General features: G+C 45.3%; 1 protein-coding gene across 9 annotated transcripts in view; it reads left to right on the top strand.

Moving 5' to 3' along the window:
* The window catches only part of ANO1 (anoctamin 1), a 256871-nt gene that overhangs the window by 90197 nt on the left and 154411 nt on the right, over positions 1 to 12263 (top strand). For all 9 annotated transcript variants that reach the window (XM_060262257.1, XM_060262253.1, XM_060262256.1 and 6 more), the window contains exon 3: positions 365 to 691. In XM_060262257.1, the coding sequence (XP_060118240.1) occupies positions 365 to 691 (327 nt within the window). The remainder of the gene's footprint in view (positions 1 to 364; positions 692 to 12263) is intronic.

The raw sequence follows: 12263 nt of genomic DNA, 5'->3' as shown, positions 1-12263 counted from the left end.
TTTGGGAAAGATTTTTTTTAAAAAAAAAATGATTACACGTCATATGATATTCTATCCTAAATTCATGCTCTGGGAACATTGGCTTTCTGGTGTCTCTGAAAAGAATTATTTAATACTTAGTTCCATCCTTCTGAGGTTGGTAAAATGAGTACTCAGTTTGCTGGGGGTAAAGTGTAGGTGACTGGGGAAGGTAATGGCGAGCCACCCTGTAGCAAAAAAGTCTGCCAAGAAAATGTTGTGATGTGATGCCACCCCATGGTCCAGTAATGACGTGGTGTTTGCACAGGGAACTACCTTTACCTTTTTAATTTAATCTCTAAATTAAAGAGATTATTAAAGACTCTTCTTTTCTTTTTGACTGCAGATATTAAATTCGTTTTCGCAAGATCCAGATGCCAATTGCAAATATGGACTTTATTTTAGAGATGGAAAAAGGAAAGTGGATTATATCCTGGTTTACCACTACAAGAAGTCCTCTTTCAGTAGAACACTCACCAGACGAATCCATTTTAATGACTTGGGGCCTCGTAGTGTCAAACATGAACAGCCGCTTCCGGGAAAAGGAGGTGGGATGAACATGGATGAAAAGGAACCACACATGGACTACCATGAAGATGACAAGAGATTTCGCAGAGACGAATATGAAAGCAATCTTATACAGGCTGGTCTTGAGTTGGAAAGAGATGAAGATGTAATTATTCACTTTATTTTTTATTCGATATTGTAACATTTGCTAAGTCTAATGGGTGAGAATCTAAAAAGCGTATGAGCTACTGAAAACTTCAGGGCAGTTGGTATGAAGCAAACACATTTTGCAGTCATTCCCCAGGCTATCCTTCACATCTCTTTTGGTGGAAAATGTTGTCAAGTCACGGATGGATTATGGTGACCCTGTAGGGTTTTCAAGGCAAAAGGGTTTTGCTATTGCCTGCCTCTGTGTAGTAACCCTGGACCCTTGGTGGTCTCTCCTCTAAGTACTAATCAGGACCAACCTGCTTAGCTTCTGAGATCTGATAGGATTGGGTTAGCCTGGGACATCCAGGTCAGGTCAGATAATCTTCAGCAGCTTCTGCCCTCCCCCCCGCCCAACCCTAAAGATCTCAGAACATATTCTTGTGAGATCTGAGTGAGTTAAAGATGTTTCTATTATATTGTGGAGTTTTAATCCCAAAATGTTTCTTTCCCTATTTTTTTAAGATTTCAGATTTTATGGCAAACTTGGGGCTTCCTAATGTTTGTAGAAAGTTCTCTCTGTCTGCTCCTGTTTCAGTTCTGTGGATTTTTTAAATCCACACTGTAAAGCCTGGTTCAGAATTAACTATATGACACTATTCCCTGATTATGCCTTGGAGCTAGAAATGTATGTGCAAGAAAAGCTGCACAGAGCCTCAGGTTACATGTTCTGTTAGCACCACATATTTATTCTGGTTAGTAGTACTGGTGTGGGCATGCTCCTCATGATAAGAATTATTAAAATATGGAATGCCTTTCATATATTTTGCTGCTCCTCAGTGGAAGTGTTCCCAGCAATCTGGAATAAATCTGGTTTAAAACAACTGTGGTGGACCAAACAAGCTAGAACAATCCCAGGTTAATGTTAGTACACATGCTATAACCATCCCAACTCATGAGAAGCAATACTCATTGCTCATTGGACCAATTTAATACTGGCCTATCTGAGCGTATAACAATTTGACATGCAGAAATTCATAATGGAAACAAGGCATCATGTCTGGCTGTGAGGCATAGGAGCAAAGCCAGTAAAAAGTTGTCAACCCAAAGCACACTAATTGTGGCAAACATTACTTCTACAACTATCAAGTGTCCATCATTGTTTATCATGCCCATCATTGTTTAAGAAACAGGTAAGTGAATTAGTAGCATACTTTCATACGACATGCCAAATTTTACTTGAATCATTCCCACTACACTTTTCTTACCAGTTGTGGAGAAAGCAGCCCACATGTCAAGGTAGCTCATGCTGGAACAAAATCATTCCTGTTTTTCTGTTTAGGGCAGCATTGTATTACAATCAGTTAGTCCATCTTCTTTTGTGTGGGAGTAAACACCCTGACTGTAGCTCATGTGATATGAAGGCTTCCAAAAACAGAATCAGAAGATTCAAAGTCTAGCGAGAAAGTGCAGGAAAGTTGTTAGGAAGTGGTTGTACATTTTTATCTCAGCCCTCAAACACAACCAGAGACTCATATAGCATTGCCCTCAGAGCAGCGGCGTCACTGGGGCGGGGCCAAGGGGGCCATCGGCCCTCCCCCAGAGCATTCTCATTGGCCCCCCTCTCCGCCTTGCGCAAGCGTCGATGGCTGCCTCTAGTTGCTGCCCGCCCGGAGCCTGCGCCTGGAGCAGTGAGTCACCCATGGAGTCGGAGGAGAGGGGGATGGGGCTGGGACGCGGCTGAGTCAAGGCCTGACGCATGGTGGTTGGCTGGCGGGAGGCTCCTCCCGGGTGCTGGCGGGCCTGTAAAGGGAAGGGGGCTTCGCGGCGTCTACCGACCGGGGCACATCCGCCCGCTCTGCCCCAGGTGCGGGCTCCGGGCGGGCAGCAACTAGAGGCGGCCGTTGACGCTTGCGCAAGGCGGAGAGGGCGCAGCTCCCTCCAAAACACGGGCGGGAAGGGAGAGGGGCTTCCTGCCTTCCCACGCTTTTGCGCAGCCAGCAGGGCGCACTTGGCCCCAGGGTGCAACCCACCCTAGTGGCCCCAGGGTGCAACCCACCCTAGTGACGCCTCTGCCTCAGAGACCCAGTTTGGTGTAGTGGTTAAGAGCGCAGGAGTGGGGTTTGATTCCCCACTCCTTTACATGCAGCTGCTGGTGTGACCTTGGGTCAGTCACAAATTCTTTCCGACCTGTTCTCTCAAGAGTAGTTCTCGAAAGAACTCTCTCAGCCTCACCTACCTCACAGGGTGTCTATTGTGGGGAGGGAAAGGGAGATTGTAAGCTGCTCTGAGACTCTGAATGAAAGGGTATAAATCCAACCTCCTCCTCCTCCTCTTCTTCAAAAGGGGCTGTGAGAAAGGCTAACATGGAAGTCAGCTGCCCTTTCTCCATAGGCTCTGTGTGTGTGTGTATGTAAGTGAGAGTGAGAGACAGAGAAAGAGAGCTGGCAAGAGAGAGAGAAGCAAGGTTCAGCAGATTCCCTCCCCTGTTGGCTCCGAGACCAGGCCACTGTGTATTCCTCAAGACCCAAGGTGAAATGGGCTAATGCCCCCCCCCCACTCATATCTTCCACCCACACCCCCATGCACATGCAGTGTATACACTTTGGACATGTGAAAAGGGCTTATGCTTTGTGTGAGTTTTGTGTCTGCACCTACCAGGCACTGTGGTCATGCCTGCAAAACGAATGGAGCAATACATTAGTATATCATCCAATTTGTTTTCTGAAGGCTTAATATAATGTAAACCTATACTTTGTCCTGTATTTAATATGGGATTTTAACCATGTTATAATGCCTCAAATGTCATGATATACCAATACATAGATGCCTGTCGGCATCAAAGATATGATCACCATAGCAGGTGGGTGGAGAGATAAGATGGATGTTTGTATCTTCCAGAACTGCTTGACAATACATAATTGATATAGAAAAGAATCATTGTTTTAGGTTGTCTGTTAACTGAAATTTGCAGCCTAAACATTGCAGATCTATCGTGGGAGCTGCTTTTCTAGAATTTCATTTCATGACACAGGTTTAATGTTTTCAGGCCCAATTAGACGGCATTTATGGGCAATGTTCCCTCTAAGCTGCAGAGTCTGGTGAGCAAAAATTCTACTTTGTGAGCTACTGGTATAAAGTTGTGAGCTACTGCATAAATCATTGTGCTCTGGGGCCATTTTTCCTGAGCTAAGACAAAAGTGTATGAGCTGGAGGCTAAAAATTAGTGAGCTAGCTCATGCTATCTCAGCTTAGAGGGAACACTGTTTATGGGCATATTCTACAGAAGAGGCATCACTTTTGGTGCTTGGGGGGGGGGGGCAACAGTGGGATGGCTTCTAGTGTCCTGGCCCCGCTGGTGGACCTCCTGATGGCACCTGGATTTTTTGGCCACTGTGTGACACTGTGTGGCCACTGTGTTGGACTGGATGGGCCACTGGCCTGATCCAACAAGGCTTCTCTTATTATCTTATGTTCTCTTTGGGTGTTTGTTCCAAAAGAAAGAACCATGTGATCAGCCCTGACCACTTGATTGTGAACTTTTCAGCCTTACAGTCTGTCTAAGTATGAACTCGTATTAATATTTTATTCATTAATATATTTATCAATATGTTAATATTTGCACAAGTGTCTATAAATGTATATAGGAGAATTAATATATTACTTAATATATTAACTAACTTGTATTCATCACTCTCGAGTGAACAAGTAGTACATTGTCAGGATTCTGTAGGGCAAAGGAGACAAATAAGAATATGATTTTTTTTAATGAGGCATGGTTCCAAGACAAACCAGTGGAGAGATTCCCACGGAAGTATATATTGACTTTATCAGTATTGTCTCCCATAAGGATGTGCCTTTCTACCAGTGTCCTCAGTGTAGCAGAGCAAGGGTGAAAATGAGTGGCATTGAAGTACTGATCATATTTACTGAAATGTCAACAAGACCTAGGGTGTTATATAAAGGTTCCACTTAATTTCTGTAATCAAGAGTTCTTTATGGACTCGCACATATCTGCAACTTTTTTCTGTCAGTCTGAAGCTACTTGTACATAATTTTTCTAGATTTGATTTTTTTTCTCTGACCCCAACAATATTGAAAAAGCTGCAGTGTTTACCTTCTAGTACATTTATTTTATTTACTTCATTTATGACCTGCCTTCTCCCGGGGGAGACTCAAAATGGCTTACATTGTCCTCCTCTTCTCCATTTTATTCTCACAACAACCCTGTGAGGTCAGATTAGCTGAGAGTGTGTGACTGGCTTAAGGTCATCCAGCAAGTTTCAATGGCAGACTGGAATCAATTCTATGTCTCCCAGATTCTGGTCTGACACTTAAGTCACTATGCTCTGTCTCTCCCTCCCTCTCCCTCCCTCCCTCTCCCTTTCTCTCTCTCTTGTCCTTCCTATAAATTTCTTATCCCTTGCATAAATCTCCAGGTCTTTAAACAGAATTAGGCCCGTTTATATTATCCAACCTATCTAGGGTTGCCAAGTCCAATTCAAGAAATATCTTGGGACTTTGGGGGTGGAGCCAGGAGACATTGGGGGCAGATCCAGGAACAAGGGTGTGACAAGCATAATTGAACTCCAAGAGAGTTCTGGCCATCACATTTAAAGGGACAGCACACCTTTTTAAATGTCTTCCTTCCATAGGAAATAATGAAGGATAGGGGCACTTTCTTTTGGGGCTCATAGAATTGGACCCCCTGGTCCAATCGTTTTGAAACTTGGGGAGTACTTTGGGGAGAGGCACTAGATACTATATTGAAAATTTGGTGCCTCTACCTCAAAAAACAGCTCCCCCAGAGCCTCCGAAACCTCCAGATCAATTCCCCATTATACCCTATGAAAATCGATCTCCACATAGAGAATAATGAAGTGCTCAGCAGATGTTTCCCTCCCCTTTCCCCCCCCTCCCGTTTCTGGTGACTCTGAATGGGGATTGGCCTCTCTACTCACGAGTTGCTGCCAACTTCTTCACAGCAACACAGACACCCCATCCCAAGAGGAAGCCTTTCAATCGGAGACTGAAGCCTCTGGAGGTGCAAAGGCACATGGTCCAATGGGGGTGGGGCTTCCTCTCATCAGCCAGCTGACTGGGGGCAGGAAGGAGTCTGGGAAAGCAGAAGAACCCCCGCTGGGACCTGGGGATTGGCAAGCCTAAACCTATCCCAGGAATGTGAATTAGCAAAGCCTGGCATGTGACAATGTATTTGTGTGATTTGTTTATCATACACCTCAACTTACAACTCAGCCCATCTTTAACACTCTGCTAATGGATGTTGAATGGCTCAATAAATGTGGGTGAAATTGCCAGCCATTTTAATGGCTGTGTGACAGCTCAAAATACAATGGGCATAGTGATGAGGACCTGCTAAACTTCATTCTGCAGTTCCAGGACCATTTCCAGCATGAACTGAACTCGGCAGAGTTCTTCTTAGTCCACACATAAAGCTCTTGTTTAATTGTGTGTGGACCCTAAGGCTGGAAAAAGAAAAACAAATATGTCAGTTACACTGTATCTTTGAATTAAGTGTAGTATTACACTCTCGATTTTTTATTACAGTCTAATGTTTAAATAATTGAGTAAACACCCAAAGCGGAAGAATAGCATTTCTACAGAGCTGCAGCCCCCCTACAGACTTTAGAGTTATTTTTTAACTTGATTCCATGTTAAGAAGTAATTTGTATAACATTATTTAAGAAACTAGTATTTGGAGAAGATCCATTATCAAGGGGCAGAAATGATCATATAAATGGCCTTGCACAAGGATTAGAATACTTGTCCTCCACCTCACCCCAAATCCACAGTACCTTGCATGCCATACACATCAAATTGAATGGATGGACCTTTGTTGAAAGAGGGGAAGGGTGAGTTTGAAAAGGACGTTGTCAACAAAACATGCCAACAGTCCAGCCAATATCACTTATTGCTGGCTGAATATGTTAAAAAATACAATAAAAGTGGGGCTATTTTAAGATTCCATTCTGAATCCTTGGATCAATTCCAAGAATGCAATTTGTGGACAGAACACAGGCCAAAGTATTTACAACAGAAACCTGAATATGAAATTTAGCATTAAAATTTAATATTGAGGCTTTTTTCCTGCCTAAATCCTGAAATAGTATTCAAAAGATGGACATTCCACATGTTACTATTTCTAGCCTCTCTAGGAACTTGATCGGCAGAATTTCCAGTTCTTTTCCAAAAAGTTATTGCAGCATCAGTTTGTTCACAATCTTTTAGCAAATGTCCAAATTAAATGTTGGGATCCTAGATGCAATGATACTGTGATTTATTTATTTATTTAGCTACTTATACCCCAGCCTTTCTTCATGATTCAAGGCAGTTTTAAGTGGTACCATATATTTCTTTTCACCTGCATAGTCAAAGCAAAGTCTCTGGACATGTGAAATAATACATGGAGTGAATGCAAACTAATGATAACTTTGGTCAAATTATTTATTTTTTAAAAGTTGATTTTCAGTTGGCTTCTGGAGTCGGTATGCCAAAGACTTAGGGTTGCCAAGTCCAATACCAGAAATATCTGGGGACTTTGGGGGTGGAGCCAGGAGACATTGGAAAGGAGCTAGGGGGGAGGGGAGAAACGGCGCCAGGGAGCATGGCGAGCTGCCCCGTCTCCGAGCAGGTGACGCCGCTGCGCAGCTGCCGCCTCTTCTCCGCTCGCCGTGGCTGCTCCTCCGAGATGGGCTCAGGCTGAGCCCATCTCGGAGGAGCAGCTGCGGTGGGGTGGGGGGGGCAGCAGCGGCGCGGCAGCCTCGCCTGCTCCGCCTCTGGGGTGGAATCGGAGGGGGGGTGGAGGCGGGCCGGGGGCGTGGTGAGCCGCGAGTCCAGGTCCTAGAAGGGCCCGGATTCACGGCTCGCCATGCTCCTGGCCTGCCTCCGCCCTACTCTTCTCTGGTTTTACCTGTGCTGCTGCCACCTCTTGGCTGGTGCTCCGAGATGGGCTCAGCCTGGGCCCATCTCGGAGGAGCAGCTGCGGTGGGCGGGGAGGGGGCGGCAGCAGCACGGCAGCCTCGCCCGCTCTGGGATGCGGCGGCTCGCCATACTCCCCGGCGCCGTTTCCCCCCTCCCCCCGCTTCCGTTTTTTTAGGGAGCGGGGGAAGAGGGTGGAAATCCTGGGGTCCCCCGCCAGGGCAGGAGGGTTGGGAAGCCTACAAAGACTGCACATTAGGGTGTCAGAACACCTGGATCTTCAATGGTTTCTAGAATTTATTTTTCAGTTCAGAGCCTGTTTATATCTTCATTGTAAAGACACTGGAATCATACCCTTCGTTGACTCTAGCTCACCTACTGAACTGGCATGCTGTCTAACATATAGTACCATAAGAAGGGTTTTTTCAAGTTTATATGTCTTCTTTCATGATTTTATAATTCTGATAAAGTAATCATATACATTAATATTGAGCATTTGTTTAAATAGGCATCATTTCTGCAAAAATCTCTTAAATTTTATTTATTTCATTAGATTTGTATTCCGCCCTCCCCTTATGGGCTCAGGGAGGCTTAGTGTGGACATTTAAGATATACAGAAATCCATTTTTTAAATTCCTTATAACACCCTCATAAAATCAACTAAATCTGTATTTGGCTTACATTTTGTACATTATAATCTAGAAAACAAGCAAAAGAACTTTTGAATTCAAAAGGCAAGCTAAAATTTGTTCCTCTTTGATTGTATTTTATTTTCTTAAGCCAATCCTTCTGAACTGATTAACAGTTCTTGGCATGTATAGAAAACTGGTCACAATGAATAACACTTCCAAAATTTAAAATGATTAGTCTAGATCTTTTTTGTCCTTTGCAAATAGTCTCAAGTAACACATTTTTTTGCTTCTGCATGGATGCTGGAATGTCCTGCATCTTTTCACATTTTATTTTAAAACTGTTTCTAGCAACGGTTCCTTCATCTTAATATACTGCTAGTATCTTGATAATAAATTTTAATACAAGCAAGCAGTTTTTAGAATACAGTTTTAAAGTTTCTTAAAATTTTATTTCTAAGCCTGCTATTAACTCATTCTTGTACACTGCAATCCAGTATACATTTATTTAGATGTAAGTCCTATGTATGAGTGCATGGAACTGCAGCTTTAATTGAAAACATTAATGTTTTTAATTTTTCATCTGCTATCTTACTTTGTGGTAACTCAGCTACTCAGCATTTCCTGTTACATCCTTTAGCTTCACTGCATCATTACTGCCAAAAATAAGATGTGGTTGGACTAAGTAAACTTTTGTATTTATAATCTCAAAAGAATGCTATGGAAAACTATATTGTATATTTGCATAAAAATAGCTTAACTATTGTATATAAATAGGATTCTTTCACCCATTATTCTACATCATGATATAATGACATAACATTATTTTAGCTCCCTTTTAATTCTCAATAGCAGCCTGAAAAGCCCTGAGCTCATCAGGGCTTGGGAGGTAAGCAGGGTCAGCTGCAAGTTAGTACTTGAACAGAAGACCACCAAGGAAGACGGGTTTGCTATGCAGAGCAAAGCAATGGCAAACCACCCATGCTTGTCTTTTGCCTGGAATGCCCTATAGATGGTTCACCATGAGTCAGTTGTAACTTGATGGCACTTTCTTCTTATCCTCAATATATGTCTACAGTAGATAAGGAAGAGCTATCCTGTAAGAGACATGTAATAACTTTCTGATAAGATGCTGTTTTTATTTTACCATCTTTATTAAATATAATTTTTTTCCAGAAGAGGTATTATTTCAAGACATTATACCTAATATCTAGCATTGCTGCATCATATCAAAAAGTAAGTATGTATTAAAGTGTGAGCCACAGAAACCAGAATTCAGTCAGATAAAGGACAAAGGGATTTCTTACCATTGTTTGGTTGGCTTCAAAAATAAATAAATAAATAAATAAATAAATTTTATTTTTATATCCCGCCCTCCCCCACCAAAAGGCGGGCTCAGGGCGGCTCACAGACATGACTACGTCATGATTCAATTAAAAGCAGATAAACATTATGAATACAATACAATTACATATATAGATTAAAATACATAAAAATAGGTGCTATAATTTCTGGTGTCACAATTACATATTATCAGCTTCAGTTACAACATAAGATGGCTAGAGTTAGAATGATTTTATCAAGTTAGTCTGGTCCTAATTCAAATGCGAGTTGGAAAAGAGAGGTTTTGCAAGCCCTGCGGAACTGGTTCAGGTCCCGCAGGGCTCGCACCCCCTCTGGGAGTTGATTCCACCAGCGCGGGGCCACTAATGAGAAGGCTTGCTCCCGAGTTATCTTCATTCTAGCCTCTCTTGGCCCAGGGATTTGTAGGAGGTTTTGGGAGCTAGATCTTAACGCTCTCCTGGGGATATATGGGGAGAGGCGGTCCCTGAGGTAGGCAGGTCCTCGGCCATATAGGGCTTTAAAGGTAATAACCAGCACCTTATACCGAACGCGGTAGACGACCGGTAGCCAATGCAGATCCCGCAGCACCGGCCGCACATGTTCCCACCTAGGTAGTCCCATCAACAGCCTGGCCGCTGCGTTCTGCACTACCTGAAGTCTTCGCGTTCGGCACAAGGGCAGCCCCATGTAGAGGGCATTGCAGTAGTCTAGTCTTGAGGTGACCGTTGCGTGGATCACAGTTGCTAGGTCGTCGCGTTCCAGGAAGGGAGCCAACTGCCTCGCCCTCTTGAGATAGAAGAAGGCGGATCTTGCGGTGGTAGCTATCTGGGCCTCCATTGATAGCGAGGATTCCAGTAGCACCCCCAGGCTCTTGACCCTGCGCACTGGTGTCAGTGGCGCACCGTCAAAAGCTGGCAGAGTAATCTCCCCCCCCCCGGTCCGTCCCGACCCACGCAAAGGACCTCAGTCTTCGTTGGATTCAACTTCAGCCCGCTCAGCCTGAGCCAGTCAGCCACGGCCTGTAACGCCCGGTCCAAATTTGTAGGGACATCACCAGTCCGGCCTTCCATCAATAGATAGAGCTGGGTATCATCAGCGTACTGATGACAACCAAGCCCATACCTCCGGGCAAGCTGGGCAAGGGGGCGCATAAAGATGTTAAACAATGTCGGGGAGAGAACTGCCCCCTGAGGCACCCCACAATGAAGCGGGTGTCTCTGAGACAGCTTCCCCCCAATTGCCACCCTTTGTCCCCGATTTTCAAGGAAGGAGGAGAGCCATTGTAAGGCTAGCCCCCGAATTCCTGCGTCGGCGAGGCGGCGGGTCAGCAGCCGGTGGTCGACCATGTCGAACGCCGCCGACAGGTCGAGCAGCAGCAATACCGCCGAGCCGCCCCGATCCAGTTGCCGCCGGAGGTCATCTATGAGGGCGACCAAGACTGTTTCCGTCCCATGGCCCGGGCGAAAGCCGGACTGGCATGGGTCCAAGGTGGAAGCGTCTTCCAGAAAATCCTGTAACTGCAACGCCACAGCCCTCTCTATAATTTTGCCCAAAAAGGGCAAATTTGAGACCGGCCGATAATGTGCCAATACGGCCGGGTCTGATGTAGCTTTTTTCAAGAGAGGGCGGACCACTGCCTCTTTCAGAGATGTTGGGAAAACACCCTCCGAAAGAGATCGATTTATAATGTCCCGTATAGGACATTTCAATTCCTCCTGGCAGGCCTTAATTAACCAGGAGGGACATGGGTCCAGATCACAAGTTGTGGATCGTGCAGTGCCAAGAATTCTGTCAACTTCCTCCAAGCTGAGCGGGTCGAAGCAGTCCAAGGTTACATCCGAAGACACGCATTGGGCCTCAAGTTCACTTACTGCGTCTAAATTGGCGGGGCAGTCGTGGCGGAGCGACTGGACCTTATCTGCAAAAAACTTCGCAAAAGCCTCGCAGCCTATCTCCAATTCCTTAGCTTTTGGGTTGCCCTGTGGCAGTGAAGTAAGGTTCCGAATTATTCTAAACAATTGAGCTGGGCGCGAATTTGCAGATGCAATCTTGGTCGCAAAGTATGTTTTCTTTGTGGCCTTGATTGCCATCTCATAGGTCTTCATAAACTTCCTATAAGATGTTCTAGTCGCTTCGTCGCGGGTACGCCGCCATTGCCTCTCTAGCCGTCTAAGGCCTTGCTTCAGCCGGCGCAGTTCCGGGGTATACCACGGAGCCGGCTTAGTCCGAGGCCGCAGAGGGCGCCGAGGTGCAATCTCCTCGATGGCTCTGGAGAGCCGATTATTCCAGGACTCAACCAGGCCATCGAGAGAGGTGCCAGAGGGCCAGGGATCCCGCAGAGCCATTTGGAACCGTTCCGGGTCCATCTGGCTCCGCGGGCGAGCCATAATAGGCTCCTCGCCTAAACAGGTTTGGGGAGGCAAGTCTACACGGGCCTTGAGGGCAAAGTGATCCGACCATGGCACCGCCTTGGCGGTTATATCGCTCACAACAACCCCGGCCGCAAAGATCAGGTCTAACATGTGACCAGCCTGGTGAGTGGGGGTTACAACAAGTTGAGAGAGTCCCAGTGTCGCCATGGAAGACACTAGGTCCATCGCCTGACTGGAGGACGGGTCATCAGCATGGACGTTGAAGTCACCCAGGATTATCAACCTTGGGTGCTCCAACGCCCAGCCC

This window comes from Heteronotia binoei, chromosome 21, assembly GCF_032191835.1.
Source record: "Heteronotia binoei isolate CCM8104 ecotype False Entrance Well chromosome 21, APGP_CSIRO_Hbin_v1, whole genome shotgun sequence".
Taxonomy (NCBI): Eukaryota; Metazoa; Chordata; class Lepidosauria; order Squamata; family Gekkonidae; genus Heteronotia; species Heteronotia binoei.
This window is presented reverse-complemented; position numbering and strand designations above follow the sequence as displayed.